The sequence below is a fragment of the Oreochromis aureus genome, linkage group 9 (assembly GCF_013358895.1).
Source record: "Oreochromis aureus strain Israel breed Guangdong linkage group 9, ZZ_aureus, whole genome shotgun sequence".
In the NCBI taxonomy this organism is placed as follows: domain Eukaryota; kingdom Metazoa; phylum Chordata; class Actinopteri; order Cichliformes; family Cichlidae; genus Oreochromis; species Oreochromis aureus.
In genome coordinates this window covers 6,459,382-6,481,559 of record NC_052950.1, presented here as the reverse complement: position 1 = coordinate 6,481,559, position 22,178 = coordinate 6,459,382, and the positions used below count along the sequence as shown (strand labels likewise).

The window sequence follows — 22,178 nt, the reverse complement described above, 5'->3', positions numbered from 1 at the left end:
CTTCTAGGACTTTCTACAGCATTCTTAAAGCTTGGGAAACCTTCACTCCTCAAACATCTTCAGTGAAATATTTTTTAGTTAGACTGCTGTACCCCTAAAACTTTAGCTACAGCAGTCACATTAAAAAAAAAAAGAACCTTATCGTCAAACATTTATTACTCTAGTCTTCAGATACTAGTCATCTTTCAATTAAATAACTCCGGGCGTGTGGTTGCACATATGGTGCTGGATCCAGGCTACATGCAAATCACTCTGAGCTGCAGCTACAGCCTAAACTATAGCAGCCAGCATTCCTACTACTAATGTTTCCCTGCATCATGAAAGGGAAGCTTGGATCAATAGCTGATTCCTGAATGCACAGTAAGTATTACGGTGCTTCTAAGGTAACAAAGGCAGCTCTTATCTACTTGCTGCTCAGTGAATGAGCAATGATGTAACTGGCATCTGCTGATTAAGTGGCCAGACAGTCAGACTGCTTTCTCAGGGACAGTCGTGCATCCAGGCCTGGAGGACAATGTCCCTTTTTGTGAGAGCATTTACACCAATAAATAAGGGAGGCTGGAAAGTAGGCTAAAATGCTCTGACATAAGCAGTTCTCAGGCTGTCTCACGGTTGATTTGACGCACAATATGAAGGAGGAAATGTCTTACATAACTTCTTCAGCAAAATTCCCCTAGGAGGGAAATGATCAATTGTTATAAAATGGTGAAAAAAACAAGAGCAGGCATTAGCTGTTTACTGGTCATCACAACTTTCCAGTCCATTTGTCTTACACTTACACTTACCCGCATAGGTATACAGTGAGTGCCACAAACTCATGATTCATTCCCTCAATTAACACATACAAAGGCATGAATATCCATCACCTTACTGGAATGTGTTGATAAGTCTGTCTGAACCTAAATTTGATCTCCACAATATTCTGATAAAGTATTATGAAGATATTCACTTCAGTGTGTACAAAATAACTGGATTTAATCTACCCGTTTATGTGCATTAACTCCTTTTTCCAGTGCCTTTTATACACAACTGCACAAAATATTCTAAACCAAGGCTTGTGTCTGCTGTAAAATAGTGATGATTGTAATGTTTTGAACATGTTTTTTTTAAAGGTTTGATTTTTAGTGGACATACAGACCAACTTCACCTTGACCTTGTTTTAAAACAAGAAGAGGTTCTGTGTGTGTGCAAAGTCAGATACCTGTCATACATGACTGGTTTGAGTATATAAGTTTCTGAGGAGGCTAATCTTAATTATTAACTTTTTTAATTGGGTGTGGCCTTCCCAGGCCAATATGTGGGTTTACCTGTTCAGCCACTTCTCCAGCTGTACAAGCCCTGAAATTTAAACATCCCCTAGTAACGGTGCATGTAACAACACAAATGCAGTCAGATGGTACACTGACTGGTCTTTACCCTGTCAGTACCCCAGCACAAAGTCTGCGTGATGGCTCAGAAGTTACAGTGGTGAGTGCCCCTGCTTTATTGTTTGAACCACCCCACCCAAAAAACAAAACAAAAAAACCCCAAAAAACAACAAAACCCTTATACTTGAGAGGAGAAACCTTTTACAATTTACTATTACACTGAAAAGCATGTGGTAAACCACATTTTGCATGAGCATACACACAGCCTAAGCTTCTGGTTTTGCAGACAGTGGTGAATTTTTCTGCCCTGACAACAACAACACTTAAACTGAGTTCAACTCTCTCTGGCGGCTCGCATTACCACTCCCAAAATAGATGTATTGATTGATTCAATATACAGGGGAAGATGGGAAGACGCTGGATTTGCAACAGATACACCAAGTGCAGGCCAGTGACACAAGGACAAACTTCTCGGCAATGTAGCAATGTAGATCATTCCTGCTGTTGTGCAGCCTCAAGACTCCCTAGCTTTTATCTTCTTCATGGCTATCATATCTAACAGTTCCTTCTTTGTCAAGTTTTAACCCTCTGTTTTATATTAGAATCTAGAGATATTTGGTAGCCTTAAGTTGTATAATCATTATATACAGGAAAATACAGAGAAATGTATTTGATACAAAAGCAACAAAGAGAACAAAAAACTATTGTTTATTTTGCTAAGACTTGGTTGACCTTGGGTTCTGCAATTTCAATAAAATTGCATTTAATTTTACTGCAATTAAATTCAAATAGTGTTTTGAAATGAATAAACGTTATCATTTCAGCTATAATGAAAAGTAACACTAACACATCTCACGTTTACCACGTCGCCTATCTACCCATATGACACTGCCCTCTGGTGGGCAAAGGAGAAAGTGAACTTTTCTGTGACATCAATCCTTGAACGGGACAGTGTTAAACTGTGAGACACATACAAACAAAGCAAAACAAAAGGATAACAAAACAATAATAATAATTATAAATAACTTACATGTTCAAAAAAAAGAGGAGGAAGAAGAACAAGCTTATTTAATCCCACCCCTTCTCACTATTTGGTAACGAAGTATTAAACAGTTTTTCTTCCTGTTTATGCCCTATCCATCAGAAATTTGTTTCACCTATTTGCTTTCATAACCCCAGTAACACATCAAAAGATATGAAGATATACAAATTTACAGATAAATAAACATAAACATACGTGTGCACCCACCCACACACACACATACACACGCACACATCCCTTGTGTGAAAACGGTGTGTGACAACACCCGGTCAAAGCCCTACCTCCTCCCTCTGCATATTTCTGTACCTCTTTTTAAACCAAGTCATGCTGAAACATTGCTGCAGTTCTTCACTTAGTTTGTTCCACAGCTTCACTCGACACACAGAGATGCAAAAACCGTGTAGTGCTGTATGGATACAGGGATGTTCGAAATTTAATTCCCCCCTCAAATTATACCCCCTCCCTTTTAAAAAGTCAATAAAGGAAATTGTGGTGTCTTGCAGGCTCAGATGGAATCTCTTTACCATATCATGTGAGTTCAGATCACATGCTTTTTCACACGTGATCTCCCCTTCCATTACTTCCTTCTCTCAAATGTGCATCACTTTTGACCTACAGAGTCCAGAGGTTACAGACAAAGCCTGGTGATGTATGTAAATTTATACTAATAAAAATTCCTGGCACAATGGCAGAGAGACAAATGGAATTTACTTTTTAACCTCCAGTTAAGTGGAAAACCAGTTTTTTAGTTCCTTCTGTTTTCTAACCACTTCATTTTCACTTGTTTTCCCAGATGATTACTGATGAAAACATCGCCTCCAACAGACACAAAAAAAGGAAAAGAACATGTGTTCACGTGCAAAAACCCTAACCCTATATATTTGCACACAATGTAATCAGGTCCACAATGGCAAGTGGAGAAAAGAAATGTAAGAATTCCAAACTAATGAACTCTTACGTTCCTAAATGTAATTATGAAAGTGCGAGTCTACCACTTGGGTTCCCTTCTGAAACATTTTAGTGACATTTGTCTGGTACTGAAAGTGAACTCACATTTGTGGCAAGCAAACAATATATTGAAAAATCTACTTCAATTCAATCTACTTGCATTAAAATGATAAGTTAAAGGAAGTTAAAGGCACATAATATCTGCCTCTCAGGAAAGAGAAAAGACCATTCTGCATTATTTAACTTCATAATCCATCTATTAAAGACTATATTCAGTACAACAGCCTCAGATTAAACTTTCCTCTCTGTTGAAGGTTAAGGTACCAATTCTATATAAAGTCTTTCATTTTTAAAGTATTTATTTTGGCCTAAGTGCAAACTTCCAAGTCCAGAAAATGTTCTGAAAAACCATAAATCAGTGAGCTTTAGAATTGCTGGTAGGTGGATTTTGTTATGTGTGTACTAAGAGTACTATCAAAGTTTATTTTCTAAACACCTACAAGAAAAAAAAATCCTTTAATTAATTATATAACATTGAATGCAGTTCATCTGTAAACAATAGCACAAAAATGCTATGATCTTACAGTTGCAAGAGTAAATTTACTTGGGATTCTTGCATTAAATACCGACAACATTTTAATTCAAGTTACAATTACAGACAAACACAATCTGAATGAACTGAGAACACATAACCAGTCATATTGTTTTACTGTCTTTATTGAACCTTGAGCAATCAAAGTCCAGGCTATACAGGATGTGAACCTCTAGGCCTCTCCAAAAGTTACTTGGAGTCAAGAGTTCCACTTAAATGAGACTAAAGCATGTGTTGGGAATCCGACCTTTCCTCTAAATGACAGTCTCCTCTACATATCTATTAGTAGAGATGAACTGATCCAGTAGCCAGGGAACAGAACAGCCAATTTCCAGCGTTTTCAGCCAGGACCAGGACTGGTCAGTCTCCCAAATATCTGATTACAGGCAGGTCTGTTTCATGTCCGCACAACATGCGTACAGAGATGCAGGCAAATACTGACTCGCACACTCATAGCCACATGTAAACATGTCGTTAGTGTGAAATTTCTCACTGTCATTGAAGACACAAAGTTTCCCAAAGTAAACCATGGAGGGACCACCACGCAACAAAGCTAACGTTCATCCTTATCCAGCTGAACATGGAGATTTCAAAGAAGCTAACAAAAAGAAAAGGGCTAAAGCTACTAGTAACCATAAGCCAGCATTGTCAGTATGAGATTTGGAACAGCAGAAATGATCAAAGCAGTTACTAGGAAGATTATGGAAACAGGTAAAAAAAAAAGAAAAAAAAGTGAAAACGATTAATACACTGTTATCTAGTGATATTATAACACACTTAATTTGGAATAAATTGCAAAGAAATCCTGAAGTGCCCTTCAAATTTGGTAGAAATTAATAATTTCTTTTAATTACTAAGTTAATATTTTGCATTTTTTTAAACACTGTTGATATTTGTTTGTATGTGCTTGTATGGGCCAAATATTGGACAAGAAAATTGCATCAGTAAATGTGCATTACGCTTCAAGAGTCAGAATCTCATCCCAATTGTGAAGCACAGTGGAGGGAGCATCGTGGTGTGGGGCTGCTTTGCTACTTCAGGGCAGGAATGCCTTGCAATAGTTGACAAAACTGCAGCTAGGAGAATGACTGCGGTCTATTCATTTGACTACTCTGTGGAATGATAGTCAACACCAATGTTGGACAGGCCTGCAACTGAAATGTTGTGTCATGACCTACAAAATGAACACTCAATCAAGACATCCCAGATATATAATGATCCAGACTTTCTCATAAACACGAAAGCTTAACCTCACTCCAACAGTGCTCTAAACCAAGACTGATTTCTAAAAAGAAAAGATGCAGGGGGGAAAAAGCTGTTTTTCCCAGCAGCTCCAGACCGAAAGTGTTTAAATCTTATTTTAAGGGACAGAATAGCAAACAATTTACACTTGTAAAAAGTTTTGAGTGAACTTATTAACTGAAGGGATACTGTTATATTATTGTATGTGTATGCATCGATTCAAACTGTGAAAGACTTTGTAACTGTGTGTTTTGAAAACTTTTTATTTTGAGGAATTTTGCTTAATTTTGTCCAATTCTGCACTTTATATGTTTGCAATAAAAGCATCAAAAGTATAACTACTGCATACAAGTGTGTTAATAATCAGATTCTATGTGTCTGCAATAATGAGTCTGATGAAAATCCAAACTACGTAACATAATAAGAACTCAAAACATAACTAGAAAAAAATAAGAAAGAAAAAAAAAGTCTTGGGGTAGTGAGTAAGATCAGCAAAAACAGAAGTTGACTCAAGTTTTTTGCCATCTCAGTTCCTTTTTTCAGCAGACAGCTCAGCACATGTCATGAGAGAGTTTGGAAGGATTGAAGCTTGCACTGCATCAGTCTCATCCCTGGAGTTTTACTGGACTGTAGGGTGGGGTTACAGAGGTTATAATAGGACTCCTAATTCAGAGACAGGCGGAACATGATACTCACGCGATGTCTCTCTCTACACATTTCTGATATCTGATATCCACTGAGGCCATGACCAAGTAACTGTACTGACTGTGCCCAGCTGCATTTTCTCCTTACATATACCTAAGGTGAACACAATAGCACAGACAGAAATTTAACACTGCTTTGTACAAAGCCCTTCTGTTTTGAAGTTTTATCAACTGCTCTATTCAGTAAATAGAGCAGTGTTTTTTTGTTTTTGTTTTTAATATTATTGTTGAATATACATATTTGGTCATTTTAAAAGTTATTTTCTTTATTTTGGATGATTGCACTTAACTTCCGGCGCCCCCCGTGTGCGGCAGCCTGTTACAGCAGCTCTGCTCATTCTGAGTTTCTTTCTTTCTTATCTTTTTTAACAAATTTCCCATGTGTGGGACTAATAAAGGTTATCTTATCTTATCTTATCTTCACTGGAAGGAATAATGCTAATATGTTTAAGTGTCATTACCTTGAGTCTTCACTGCTTTCTAGGGGCCTCATTTGGCTTTATGTTGTTCTACAACAATATTTACCATAATAGGAAAGGCAAAAAGGCCAAAATGACTCACAGTAAATGCCTTACTTAGGTTTACACATACCCAAGAGGTGGAAAACCCCCTGACTACCAACCCCAAATGTAGAGAATGTCCAGAGGGAAAAAACATGATGTCGTTTTTCCCCATCACATCTGTTCAGCAGCAGTGGTTTCCTGGTGCTGAAAGACTGCTAGCATTATTAACAAGACCACTTTCATCGTGTGTTGAAATAAAACAAACTGCACTGGTATGAGCAGTGCTTTGGAGGTGACTGGAAAAGTTCCACTTGCTTACTTCCATTTTCAGTTTGGTGCATTGCCTAAGAGATACTATGCACATTTAGTGATTTCTCAATCTAGATTTTGGTGTAAGTCACAAAATATGAGGAGCTAGATCCCCTCTAGTATCTCATATTTATGCAGTGTTAGAGCTGCCCCCCCCAAAAAAAAAAAAATTAAAACAAGGAGGACTGCATGATGAAGGCTATTCAGCATGAAACATGTACCACACCAAACATAATGTTCATAAGTCAGAATTCCACACTACAGTGACTGGGACTCTGGTTGCCAGAGAGGGACAAGGGATGGGGTGGACGTTATTTTATGTGGTAGAGCATACAAGTTGGTGTCAGGGAAGAGAGTAGCTAGGTAACATTGGATGATTTTCAGAAAAGTGAAAGTGAAAGACTAGTTGTAAGTTCGGCAGTTGTAAAAACAAGAAATGGATAATGCAGAAAACTAAGGAAATCTACAGGAATGCATGACGAAGGAGTGTAGAGCAAAGCAAGAGAGAGCGCTAAGAAAATCCAAGTAATACTGAAGAGGGAGGTGCAATGAAGACAGGAGTTTAATTAACGAGATGATAAAGGACACACAATCAGTTACGCTCACAAAGGTAGAGGCAGAGGATATAAAGAGAAACAAACACATGATCGACTGTAATGAACCTTAATATGATTAGGTCAGATATATAATATCTGTCAGTGATGAATCTGTCTGCATACACACAGCAAATATTTTGTGTTTCAAAATGCATCTAAAACTCTGAAATAAAAGGTGACCCTATATACTACTAAGCTTTAAAGTTTTTTCATGCACATGAATTCAATTCAATTCAATTTTATTTATATAGCGCAGAATCACAACAACAGTCGCCTCAAGGTGCTTTATATTGTACAGCAGATATGATGATCATATGTAAACTTTTAACCACAGCTGTGCACCTTAAAAGTATGCTGGTATCATACCATCCCATGCTAAAACAACTATTGCTACAACCTACTGACACAGAAGAGAAATGCCTGTCTTTAATCAAGTTATCTTTAATTTCAATTTTGTAACAGACAAAAATTAAAAACAAAAAAGAAACCCTAGTTGGTAAAAACGGTCAAACTTGCAGTGATGTCAAAGCAGGAATTTATAGTTTGTTTGTTTTTTACTTCATCACGTTTTTTGGTGGGTTTCTACAAGACCCTTTGTGCCTTTGAATTTGGTATAGATTTGCACCTGAAACTGACACCAATAGACCCCCATTAACCACTCATCTACATTTACTAACTGCACAAGATTCCATTATTGCTTTGGTGGTAACTGCACTGTAAAGTGCTATGATAATGTGGATAATGACCTGAGGACAAATGCCCAATTCAAAATAAAATTACCTGATGAAAAGGCTGTTTGATTGAGCTGAACTGTGACCCAAAGGGGTGTGTGTTCTGAAACACCCTCTGTCTGACCGATGTAGCAAGTGGAACAAATATGTGAGACTGAATGGGCAGGGAGACAGGCCACACAAGAGCAGGAGCAGATATAGTGGATGCCAGGGCCCAGTTGGTGCTGACTGCTGGGCTCCAAATAAAGATGAGGGCAGCACATGACACCAAAGGTGCATGCCTTCTTGAACATGAACACACACACATACACGTACGACCACACAAACACACACACACACGTACGTGCACACCCACACCCACCCATGTACACACGCACACACACACACACACACACAGCAAGTGAGCTCTGGAATGACATTCTGAGGATGTTCATTTACCAACTCTGTCCCACTCATTCTCTACACATCATGTTATTATTAGCTATAGCTGTAACATACAAACCCTCCACCTAAAAAATACATAAATGTTTTTCCCAAAAAGTTACATCTTTTCGTCTGGATGTAGCCTTTTTGGCAGGAGAAATGTTTTATCACTAACCCAAGTGACTTCTTCAGTCTCAGCTGACTGCAGGTTTCCCCAACCTTTTAAACAGTACATTTGCATAATGACTGAAACTAGCACCACTGGCGAACAAATGAGGTCAGTTTCTGGATCATTTATATGCAAATTGTCTTGACCATTGATCAGGGACTATTGATCAATGACCATGAGTACCATTCACAGAGAGTTGGGGAATTGTAAGATGGTGAAAGATGTACCCTTAGGGCCCCTCCTCGATTTTACGTAAATGGCCTCCTTGACTCCCTGCTCAAACCAGCGTTCTTCCCTGTCCAGGATGCATACATCCTCATCATTGAAAGAGTGTCCACTGGCCTGTAGGTGTAAATAGACTGCGGAGTCCTGGCCTGACGAGTTAGCTCTTCTGTTTTGTGCCATCCGCTTGGCCAGAAGTTGTTTTGTTTCTCTGATGTTTAAATCACGGCAATCCTCCTGGCACTTAACAGCATAACTGAAGAAGTTCCTTATCTTGATCACCGAGTATGCATGTTGCCTATGATTGAAAAGCTGTCCAAGTTAGTAAAAAACTCTTAAATTGTACTCTGAATTAAACCAGAAGCCAGTGTAGCTGCATTAAGATTGGAGTCACATGTGAAAAGTTGGGAGATTTTGTCAGAAGCCTGGCAGTAGCATTTTAAAGAAATTGCAGCTGTTCTAAGGATGTTTTTCTAAGACAAGTTTATAGTGCATTGCAGTAATCCAATCATGAAGAAACAAATTCATGAATAATCATTTCCAGTTCAGCACGTGACACAACAGAGCTTAGTTTGGCAATACTTCTCAGATGATGAACCAGAGACTTGACATGCGCATCAAAAGTAAAATCAGAATCAAAGGTTATGCCAAGGATTGCCAGAAGATTTTGCCAAACAACCAAGAGGTCCAAGTGTCTCCTTTCTGGTGCAAACACAATTATTTTCTATCTTGATTTAATTAAAGAAATCTGTCTGCCATCCACGGTTTAACAGTGTGTAGGCACTTTAACAAACTGAAGTTTAGACATTTCACTTGGGTGAAACAAGGTGTACAACTGAATATCATCTGCATAGCAGGGAAAATAGATGTCCTTAAAGGCTGACAGAATGTGTCCAAGGGGAGCAAATATAAGAAGAACAATAGATTCCCCAAAACATAACACCAAAATGGAATGGATAAAGTGGCGATCTGTACTAGAGCTGGGCGATAGAACGATAACGATATGTATTGCGAAATAACTTTTTCTCGATAGAAAAATTTAACTATTGCGATAGGCCTCATCTCTCTTGTCCTCTTAAAAGAAAAAAAAAAGAACAGCCAATCCAAATTAAGTAGCGCAGAGCCGAACCAATCACAGCCGGAGCGTCACGTCACGTGACTTGTTACGTACAGCACAAGTGCCAAGGCGCACATGTGTATTTGTTTGGAAAGCAGCCAGCCGGGCTGCCCAGGTATTGGAGGAAATGAGTGTGCCCACTAGAGAAAAATCAACCGAGAGCATGAGCGAAGGTTACCGAAGAAAAAACAGATGATGGTTCCAATGCCGGAGAGATTGTCGAACGGAAAGGCCATAGAAGTTCCGTAGTGTGAAGGTATTTCGGCTATTTCAAGTCTGACAAAAAACAGAGTAGCGCACACTGTAAATTGTGCCGAAAGCAAGTCTGGAAATACAATAAACCGGTGCATGCTCAATCTCTGACTGAAAGCGCTAATTCGTCATTCGGCTTTTGTCAGACTAAAGCAGTGGTTCCCAAACTTTTTTTGCCAGGCCCCCCTTTGTTTTACAAGAAAAATGTTCGCGCCCCCCCACCGCACAAACACATCCTCCAAACACACACACCCATATTTTGCTCCATTGCGGTTTATTTCACACCTCAAACATTTAGTAAATAATTAAGCAAATACAAGTAAACGGCAATAAATTACAGGTAGTAATAAAATATACTACTAACTCTTTTACGCTGCGTCCACACCTACACGGCTATTTTTGAAAACGCAGCTGTTTCTATGCGTTTGGGTATTTCGTCCACACGTAAACGGCGTTGCGATTCACCGAAAACGGAGATTATTTAAAACTCCTTTTTTTGCGTTTATGTGTGGACGAGGAATACAGAGTTCGTCACGCAACGACAAAAGTATGTGCCTCTTTTCACGTCACGCTGTGCGCCACGTTATTGTTTACATGAGATGAATTGCAGAATGGGGTTATCTTCAGGCTTTACATGCGTACAAATACACACGCAGTTACTGTCTCTCCATTTAGAAAGGCAGAGGCGTCATGGTGTAATTATTTTACGTGTAGTTGGTTTTTTTTCCTGTGTAATAATTTTCAACATTGCTATCAATACATTTTTCAAAAAATGCCTCTCTGTGCAAAATGGTTTCAAAAACAAAAACAGCTGTGGGATACTGTTAGTCCGTGATTTGAACCGGGGGAACAAATTACGGAAGGATCAGCCTGATATTATTTGTATCCCGCTGTAACTTTACTGCATAAAGAGCTAACATGTCCAAAATGTCAGGAGTAGTTAGTCATTACAAGAAGTGTTTGTGAACTAAAAATCAAGAATGTGGGATACTGTTTGTCCGTGATTTGGAGAGCCCAGCGAGTGCTCCTGACGCAGGGAAAACTAATTCTGCAGGGGAGACCTACCTTGGCACTTGTGCAGGTAAAGCCAAAGGGAAGATATGCTTCACCATATTTTCTAGTCTGGCTTGGTAGGAAGTTGGTTTGGAAACATATTTGGCGATGCTTCATCTCCTGCTTTGCGTTTGTGTGGGAGCCCCATCAAAAACCTGTCCATTATGCTAGCAGTGTCCAAGCTTTCTTTCTTTTCTTTTTTTCTTTTCATACCGCGCCCCCCCGCAATGGCTCTGCGCCCCCCTAGGGGGCGGGCCCCACACTTTGGGAACCTCTGGACTAAAGTAACTGTTAAAACTGTTTGAAAAGCTAAGCTATACAACAAGGAGAGATTGAGAATTTCCTTTTAGTTCTCAGTTTATTTGATATTGACAAAAGTTAGTCAATTTTGTCTGTTCTTCTGTAAAACAAACTAAGATTTATTTTTAGAATTAAAATTTTGTTTCTAAGTGGAATTGACAATTTAGTAGTCTGTTTTGTTTTTTCTGTTTTGGAACTTAAACGCTTTAGCGGCTGCCTTTTGTGTAGTTTGCAATATTTGCCTTTATTTATCTGAAACTGAAGTCTCATGTTCCCTAAGTACATCTACCCTGTTGAACTTATTATGGGAAATAAATATTTAAATCAAAACAAGCTGCTGATTATTTCACATTTTACTTGTGAGCAACGGCACATTTAAATCTTACAAATATAGTTATTTGGCTTATATCGTGATATATATCGTTATCGCCTGAAATGAAAAAAACATATCGTGATATGAAAAAATCTTATATCGCCCAGCTCTAATCTGTACTTAGAAGTAGCTACAGAAAACTATCTGTCAGATATGTATGAAGAGAACCACTCCAAGGCTAATCCTGATACACCAATCCTGCACCTCAGCCTATTGAGCAGACTGTGATGGTCAACTGTATCAAAAGCTGAGGTAAGGTCCAACATGAGCAGCACAGAACAGTTATCCTTGTCACTCAGAAGAGCTGTTTCAGTTGAATGAGATCTACAAAAACCTCACTGAATGCTGTGCCGATCCAGAGCAGCAGTTAACTGGTGGACCACAACCTTCTCTAAGATCTTAGCAGTAAATGAAAGCTTGGCGATAGGTTTATAACTACCAATTAGAGAAGGAACCAAGCTGTGTTTTTTTAAAGCGGGTGGATGACAGCATTTTTTTAAGTAGATACCTTACCGGAGGCCAGTGAGAAACTGACAATAGTGAACACACTGGAACCAATGCACTGTAAGACATTTTTGAACAAAGATCCAGGTAAAATATCCAGAAAGCACGAACAGTCTTTCATCGTACCAATAAGCTTTGCCAGCTCAGGTAAAGTTACTGGTGCAAAGCTGTCTAAGATAACAGGCTGAGCTGGTGTAGGAACATCAACACAGATGCTGAAGAAGAGATATTATTTCTAACATTTTTGACCTTATTAACAAAAAAGCAAAGAAAACGCTGACAGTCCTCATTTCAGGACATAGTAGGTGGAGCAGGAGTAATGATGCCACTAACAATGTTGAATAACAACTGCTCTTTAACACCAGGTTAGAAAAATATGCACCCCTCGCTTCCTTAACTGAGTTATTAAAGGAACTAAAAGATCCTTTCGGTGTAATAAGTGCCTTTTTAAATGGGTTTTCCTCCACAAATGTTCCATTTTTCTGCAGGAACACGTTATCCTGCAGAAAAACTGCATATATCATAATTTATCTATGGTGAGGAGTGTAAAACTGGCACCCATCTCAATTTAAAACAACAGATATAGTTTAATATAGAAAGGCAATGTTAATTAAAATGATCTGTTAAGATATCTACATCATTATAAGGGCAGAAAAATAAATTAAAAACCTTAGAAAACATGCCTGCAGTGGAGGCAGACTTCATGGGGGGCTGAAAACTGTGTCAAAGTTACAGATAAATGAAAAATAACACAGTTGTGGTTAGAAATAAAAGTGTCCTCAGACCAAACAGAACCAACATTCAGGCCCAAAGTAAAACCGAGGTCCAAAGTGTGCCGTTTGGTGTGAGTAGGGCCAGACACATGCTGGATAAATTAAAAATGTCTATGACACTCATAAAACATCTAGCAAAGAGGTCAGAGTCATCATCAATATGCATGTTAAAATCCCCAAATACAAAGTCTAGACAGTTTCAGGGTGGATGATAAAAAGTCAGTAAATTCCTTTAGGAATGTGCTGTTTGGACCAGGTGGACGGTACCCTACAGCACAACAAAAAGGATACTTTCCCCCGCAGCTCAAGCAATAATAACTATCCAATGTTAAACAAACAACATGAAAACCGATTTGAAAACACAACAGCAAGACCTCTACACTGAAAAAAAGGGATTGGCCATCTCTTGGATTTATGTAAGCATCTTGTGTGTATTCAACACAATTGCCTCATGCTTTAAAGTTAAGTGTAGACACTACATGATATGCAGAGAGGGTATATTAAATTGTTCATATCAACAATATAGCAATGTTAAATCTCGCGACACCGCACGTGATTTCATCTTGCGCGCTTTGGATCGTGGTTTGAGGAAGGCATCCATCTCAGTCAAGTTGAGCAGCCGCCTCTACTTTTTTCGGTATACTGAAAAAAGGACATTGGGTGGTTGTTACATTTACAAAAGTCTAACTTGTAATTTAAACAAGATAACTTCATGTTTCTATGGTGAACATAATTAAATCATGTAGGATCTGTAAGAAATTCAACAACCTAATTTGTTCTTGTTGAGATGACATGATATGTAATCTAGTAAGAGTGTTTGTTGCTGAACTCATGAAATTCACAAGATCACATGAGATTTCAAACTGCAGGAAAATCACTAGAGTTATAAGAGGCAGACAACTACACATACACTACATGTATGCTATCACTATTTATTGTGGTTCAACCTGTCAAGGACAAAAACGTACAGAAAATTCTGCATCAAGCCTTGAAATGATAGCTTTCCTAGTGTTGTTAAGCCTGGCGTGGTGGTTAGTGCTGTTGCCTCACAGCAAGAAAGTCCTGGGTTCAAATCCACAATCTGGCTAGTTTGCAGTGGGTTCTCTTTGGGTATTCTAGTTTCCTCCCACAGTTAGAAGTCATGCAGTTATTAGAATTAGGTCAAGTGATGATTCCAAATTGCCCGTAAGTGCAAATGGTTGTTTGTCTCTAAGTGACAGACTGGCGAGCTGTCCTGCCTAGGGATGGGTACCGGTGTCCGGTGCCATGATGGCACCGGTTCTGACATAAACGGTAGTAACCAGACCGAAAAGCAGCGCACATTTCGGTGCTTTTTTTTTCCTAAGCCAATTCTAGCCAATCATTTTACGTTTCCGAGGATAGAAGGCGGGACCAGGTACGTACGTTCTTTTAGAGCAGAGCTACAGATTAAAAATGCCCAAGGCGAAGCGATCAAAAGTCTGGCTGTACTTCGCAGCAAAAGATGCAAACTCAGCAGCCTGCAACAAGTGCTTTAAGCTGATACTGTGATACTGTCAAAGGAGGTAACACCTCAAATCTGATGAAACACCTGGCGACGCATAGCGGGTTTTTTTTAAAGCCGAGAAATGCGCCGTGTTTGATAGCTTGCTGCGAGACCTCACACCATGCACATCTACTGCGGGTGGGTTGCCTGCTATCGGACCCAGAGTTAGCAACATCCCCCAAAAACCCGAAGAGTAGAGTCCTGGCCCCTAGCCCTGTCACCGTAGCAGAAATGATGACGGATGATGATGGCAGCAGCAGCCATTCTTCTCTGCGTGAGTAGCTTAATGTTGTCTGTGTGTAATTTACGTTGAGTAGGCTAAACACATTATTACATTAATGCATGTAAGGTGAACTAGCAAACACCATCGTAGTTACATGCGGCTGTCTTCTTGTTTGATGGCAGATACTCCCTTCACCCTGGCCAAAAAGGCTAAAATGACCAAAGAAAAAGTGGAAAACAGTTTCAAACATGAGAGGTTTTTGGACAAAGTTTTTGTTTTTTCCATTGTTTAAGCACTGCTTCCAGCCAAGAGTGAGACCATATATGCCCTATAGCTGCAGAAAAGGCTAACATTGTTATCTTTTTACAAGAAAAACAGCTAAACATGAGAGGTTTTTGGACAAAGTTTGTGTTTTTTCCATTGTTTAAGCACTGCTACCAGCCAAGAGTGATACCATATATGCCCTATAGCTGCAGAAAAGGCTAACATTGTTATCTTTTTACAAAAAAAAACAGCTGAACATGAGAGGTTTTTGGACCAATTTTGTGTTCTCCATTCTTTAAGCACCGGTTTGAGCACCGTTTAAGCACCGGCACCGTTTCAAAAGTACCGGTTTGGCACCGGTATCGGATAAAACCTAAACGATACCCATCCCTAGTCCTGCCTCTTAACCTATCACTTCTGTAAGCAACCTGGATAAAGATGGTTGTTGTAAATCCATTCAACTTTTATGTTAACCAGACTCTAGACTTTGTTGAACATTATGTAATATGAAGACAACATGTAGTATTTAAGTGATCAAGTAGTATTGGGGCAAAAGTTATTGAATAATGTTGGAGTAAAATGACAAAGTTGTGAAGGATTAAAATATCCCAAGAGCTCAACTTACTTCATCTAAACATGTTTAAATCACATTTTATCAACACAATATGCACAAGTTTATTGAATATGAATAAGTTTGAATAACTTTAACTAAGTTCAGCGACAGCAAAACAATTGTGTGCAACCAATGTCCAATATTGAATTAAGTAAATTCAACATGCTCTTTTTTTCAGTGTACAACCCAACATCCGAGGCTGGCTGATAAAAGAGTGCCCCTCGGACACAGTTCAATAGGGGTGTGTGGTATGTGGACTGCTGCCAAGTCTCAGTCAGGAATAAAAAAATCCAGATTTGTGGATTGTATAAAGTCATGCTTAGTGAGATGGAGAACAGAGCAGCCACAGATGCAGCCCATTTCAGAGGACGGAGAAACTGTGGGTTTGATCCACAAAAGTCATGTAGTCCACTCACCGACGGGATAAAAGGCAACGTGAGCGAAGAGTCTGGATAAACACTCCAGAGATAGCTGTGTCGCAGAGGTCCAAGCAGCATGTAAAATGAGTAAGACTGAAACTGTCAAAAATGAAATTAATAACTGAGTAGTAAATATTTCCACATTCTTTTAAATATACCACAAAAGATTTAAAAAGAAATGTAAAGTGTATCTAGAGGGGAATTTAATTTCTATCTCACATCTAGATATTTTTTATTTATAAGTCATTTGTTTTAAATTTAATAATTTGTTTCCCTTTAAATGCTTTCACTGTTTATTTTTCCCCAACTTTGATATTGTGTCAGGCAACTTGGCTCAAAGTAAAGTGCAGAGTGGGAAAATGTTACAAAGGTGAATAAATATAGAAGCAAATTACAACCTGATTAATATTAATGTTATATAAATAATTTTATTTTTTTATTTAACATTTGGTGCACTCAATGAGGCATTGATCTATATCTTATTATTTACCTTCTGAGATTGGACCTTCAAAAAAAATCATAACCAGCTAACATATTAATACAGATTACTTTTGCTGATTCTCTATAAAGAATCCCAGGCAGCAGAAACAGTCACAGAGATGAGAGCTTAACAGTCTCTCAGCCTGATGTGAATCTGACACCTTCTGAAGACTCTAGAACCTCATTTATATTTCAATGCCTGCTTAATCTCTCATAAATCCAAATGCAATCTTAATCATCCTCCGCATCTAACGCAAGCCGCGAGGTCACACCCACAAACTGCTTAATGTCATTTCATTCACTATGGCCTTTTCCCGCTCTTCGAACGACCTAAAATCTGAACAGGGACCAAGTCACAAGAGCATTTTTAGATCAACTAAAGTGTTTTAAGAGGAGCCCAAGGCAGTGTAACACATAGACACCATCATTCACACAACAACACGTTCTTTTACATCATTTATATTTCTTCATAACTGCTGTTTCCTCTTTACGAGAGACTTTACTTAACATTTGTTTTGTAACCTCGAGTTGTGGAAAACACAGCACTCCAGTTCCACTAAACTGTCAAATGCATTCAAATTGCATTGGACCTTTGGAAAACTACATTCCACTGTCAAATAAAGCCTCCTTTATTAACAAATTAAAAGTCACAACTTGTAATATGCAGTCAGCTTTATTCAGAGCCTGCATCTGGTCTCTGTTTGACTGTGTAGTATGTAACTAAAAGAGGAACCTTCCTATTGAGCATGCTGATACATACAAGTTTATCTGTGCAGTGCCTCTGTAGTGGAAAATGGCTAACCATTGATCGTGTAAACATAATTAAATCTATTATCTGCTACCGCTAACTTCATCATAGGGAATTCAATTAAACAGAGGCCCCTATAGATCTGTAAACAGATTATACCAAAACAAACAACTTTCTACTGATTGCAGTAAACCGAGTGTCACAGATGAATGAAGTGCGGAAATTGAAATCGAACTGAAGTCAGTACCTAATAAGATGTTTCAGTGATAAATAACTCCTGAAGTAGAGACTTCATTATACAGAGGGTCATTAATATCTATAATCCATCTCAGCAAGTTTCTGGTATAGGTTTGTCCACTTTTTCACTTTTTAAAACCATCACTGGACCCATTGTGCAAGCACACTTCACATGGCTATAACTCCGTTAGTATTTGTGTTAGAGACAAAACAAGCACAAAGAATTCACAGGGCCTAGATTTTTCCATGTGCGCTTCACATTAGCATAACTCCTCAACTATATTTGGCTGGAGAGAATTTCTCAGTCAAAATTACAAAATAAATCTGTTTGGCCAGTGTGGATCTTTTTCAACGAAGGGTTAAAGGCGTTCAAATCAATTAAAATGCAAGTACAAGATGTTTTTATTCCTATTCCCGTCACAATTTCCAGCCAGTGACATTAGTGAAGTAGGTATTTTTACAACCACCACCACAAAAAAACAAACAAACAAACAAAAAACATCCTCAGATTTTATAGCAGCACATTCATTGGAGCGACATGTAACATATGACATCATTTGGCAGCCACATTCTTTGCCCGCCCAGTTGCATGTGGCCACAGGCACTCTTCTTGGCGGCACATGCTCTTTGGTTGTTCTCTGGAGTCACGTTACAAATTTTTGGGAGATTAAAATTTTTGCCGTTGAAAACTTGCTCCCAATCTACCATCATCACTGTCTGGCTGACAGAACACACAAAGCACAACAAGCCCCAATAATGCACCCTCGCATGATATCTCACATGCACAAACACACCCATCATCTTCTACTTAGCAACACACTCTGAATTTGAATGAAATACCATCTATGCATTAAAGCAGAATAGCCAAGTCCCAACTTGTCATCGTATTATAGACGAGGTAATTGGGTTGAACACATTTTCATGGCTTTGCAGCTCAGTGCTGGCTTTCAGTTAAAAACACCTACTGCTCCAGTGAGGTGAAGGTTTATTCCTACCAAACTACAACCTGTTTGATTTAAAACAATATTTCTATGCTCAAAATCAAGCTACAAATGAGTATTTTAGTGTTTCTACCAACCTTGCTAAAGACTCAGGCGTGAGAAAACCCCCCAAAAAACATGCGCATACTCACAGCCGCGCACAAACATGTCATTAACATGTAGGCTCCTCACTGTGAGTGAAGACAAAGTTCCACCTCTAAATGGCTTACGAAAATAAATCAATATAAAGGTTTTGGAGTGGGCTAGTCAGAGTTCTGACTCAGTTTGATTGAGATTCTTTGGCATGACCTTAAAGAGTCAACCTCCGACGTAGTTGAATTCAAACAATTCTGCAAAGACGAGTGGGCCAAAATTCTTCCACAGTGATGTGAAAGACTCATCGTCAGCTATCACGAATGCTTTACTGCAGCTCTTGCTGCCAAGAGTGGCACAACAAGTTATTAGGTTCATGGGTCAATTTCTTTTTTACACAGGAGCACGTAGGCTTGGGACGTTTTTCCCCTCGATAAATGAAATCATCATTTAAAAACTGCATTTTGTATTTACTTGCGTTATCTTTGTCTAATATTAAAATTAGCTTGATGATCTGAAACATTTAAGTGTGACAGTAGGAAGAGGGAAAATACTTCTTATCAGCACTGCATGTCAGGTAAATGTACGTGTTAAAACCCCTGTTGGATCCTGGGAAGGAGATCCCTTTGAGGCTATGTCGGGAAGGACCAAATCAAACACGGTGGTGAACCCTTGTTAATAAAGGAGAAGACAAAAGAAGCCTTAAAGTCAGGTGTACGCCAACTCAGTTTCAGTTATTAGTTATACCTCCCTCGGGTAGCAGAGCACTTTATTTAGAGTTGTTTAAGGAAAAGCAGCTCCTCTAACTTCCTGCAGTTTGGAAGAAAATTTATAAAATTGTAATTAATAACTGTAATTAATAATTTATAAATTGATTTTATTACAAAAATAGTATAGTGCATTGAAGAAGCACTGTTTTTTGCTGGTATACATTGTCAGTTATACTTCTTAGAAATAAATCTGGAATCAGCAAAAACTGATACTAATGAAAAAATATAAATAAATAAATACAATAAAACAATCGAAAATGAGAATCGGCACATCTCTACTTCCACATGCACGTGCTTGTGAATGTTCCCTACCATGGTCAGTCCATACGCTGCCGAGCGCACCCAGTTTGTTTTTGATGAATAGCTTTATTTAACAACTTTAACCATTTTTCATACTTTCAGTGAGTTATTTCAACAAGTTCTTTCCGTTTTGCCCCCTGCTTGTTTAGTTTCAAAATTTTTGCATCTTTTTCTACAAGATTAGATTTTCTTTTCAAAACATATGAACGCTACTTTTCACTGCTTTTTGCTGCACAGCAGGTTGCTCTGCGTGTTTGATTAGGCAGTTTTATGTCAGATGCTCCTTCTGACACTACCCTAAAGCGAATTTGTGTCTCCGGTTGGAATCAAGCCAAGCAACCTTTTGCTTGTAAAATCTGTTTTGTTTTATAGGTTATTTTTTTCACACAAGTTGAACCCATCTTTCCACATATCCTACCGTTACTGTACAATAACCCACTGGAGTACTTGTAGCTTCATGTTAATCACTGCTCTAAATCAACAGAGGCTTTAACAGGACCAGAAACTTGTCACCCATCCAGCATCTTATACTAGCTCTGAGCCTGTGGGATACTTTTGTTGGACCTAACATAACTTAAACTTATTTCGTCAATCGCAAAAGTCTCCTCTGTCACCATGATTCATCACGAGTACCCACCCAGTAACCACCACTAGCACTGTGAGATTTATCTTCTTTTTTCATCCATATTTAATTATTAAGACTAAAATTTGCCTTTCCTTCGTGGTGTCTAAACATTGTTTACATTTACATATGAAATAGCCATAAGCAGGATGACCCTTATGGACACAAATAAACTCAGAGTACATTAAGTGCGAGGCAATTCTTCTAGGACCTTCTAAGCACCCACCTGTTGCTATAGATGCACCTTGTTTGCATGAACAAAGCTTGAGAATAAAGCCTACAGCCAATTGTGGTTCAGCTCAGAGACACATACTGTAAACCAAGAACAGTGAATTTGGGAAATCTCTGGCACTATGTGAAATTAAAACTATATTTGGACCATTGTGAAAGACAAAGGTTACCACAGGAGCACCTTGCTACATATTCTACATATGTTGAGAACAGAACAAAACAAGGTATGCTAGGCGGCCTTTTATCTTCTGCCCTTTATTTTCAAAAAATAAAAATGTTTTGGAAAATAAAAAGGCGCCAAAACCTTGTCATATTATTGTACTTTACATTTATTAACAAACACTCGATTCCAGATAAAAGACAGAGGAAATTCGCAGGGACCTAAACAAATACAGTCTGCTTTATGTGCGCTTCAATTAGGTGAGCAGAGATGTCGTTTTAATCTTCCAAACTGTCTGACGGAACTTTTAATGCCGGTAAAATCTCTATATGAGGCACCAGGATACAAACCAATAAAGTTTTGATTGTTGTGGTTAATGTGAACAGGTTCCGCAGGTCTGCTTCGGTTTTATTAGATCACAGCCCGGGAGAAACACGACAGCTAATCCTCTAAAAGGTGGATAGGTGAGATAAGAAGTGGGACACGGAGTCTGCGCCTGTCTGTAGCACACTTACCGTACTTGTTAGGCTCCCTGTTGTACTCCAGGATAGGCACCGCAACGCCGGGGTCCAGGGGTTCGAACACGGAGTCTTCAAGCGGCTCTTTTTCCTGCCCCGTGTCGGTGCTGCTGCTGCTGCCGCCGCCGGTGTCGAATCCCGGGTCAGCAGCAACCGCGTCCAAGTGAGCCCCCTGTGCGGGGACAGTCCCTCCACCGCCAACGGGGACTACCACAAATCTGTCCCCCATGTCCTTTTTCTTCACCTGTGGAACTTTTCAGTGGAGGACAACACAGAGGGTAGTTTGTGCTCCTCACCCTGCGCGTGCAAGTACCCAGGACAGCCAGCAGTTCCCACTCACGCCTTCGATCAGAGGATTGATTACAGTATGGCTGTGCCCGCCCTCTCTGCTCGCCCATTGGTTTAGAATGCCAAGGAGCGCTGTCAATCGTTCCCAGAAGCAAATCGGAGTTGTCGAAATCTGTCAATTGTGAAAAGGGTAGTTACTAATATTTCTATCAAATTAACAATATTCTCCTCAAAAATTCGAAGTTCTGTAGTTATTACAGTATGATTTAGTTGCTCAAAGTCCCCAAATTAAATCAAAATGACAATAGTTAATACATTTTCAATCTTCAAAAGTTCTTATATTTAATTTTAAATATATTCGAAAAAGCTATTCGTTTTTATCTAAAACAGAGGGACCATTAGACAGCAACAAATATAATTTAAAAACGCAGGCGCATACAGGATTCTTAAAATAGTGCATGTTAGAACCCTGCTGTCACAGTGGGCC

The 22,178-nt window shown here is 39.0% G+C and overlaps 1 protein-coding gene across 4 annotated transcripts in view; it reads right to left on the bottom strand.

Moving 5' to 3' along the window:
- The window catches only part of slc12a7b (solute carrier family 12 member 7b), a 74,582-nt gene extending 52,860 nt beyond the window's left edge, over positions 1-21,722 (bottom strand). For all 4 annotated transcript variants that reach the window (XM_031754881.2, XM_039617255.1, XM_031754855.2 and 1 more), the window contains exon 1: positions 21,401-21,722. In XM_031754881.2, the coding sequence (XP_031610741.1) occupies positions 21,401-21,632 (232 nt within the window). In that variant the 5' untranslated portion in view covers positions 21,633-21,722. The remainder of the gene's footprint in view (positions 1-21,400) is intronic.
- Positions 21,723-22,178: the final 456 nt, after the last annotated feature.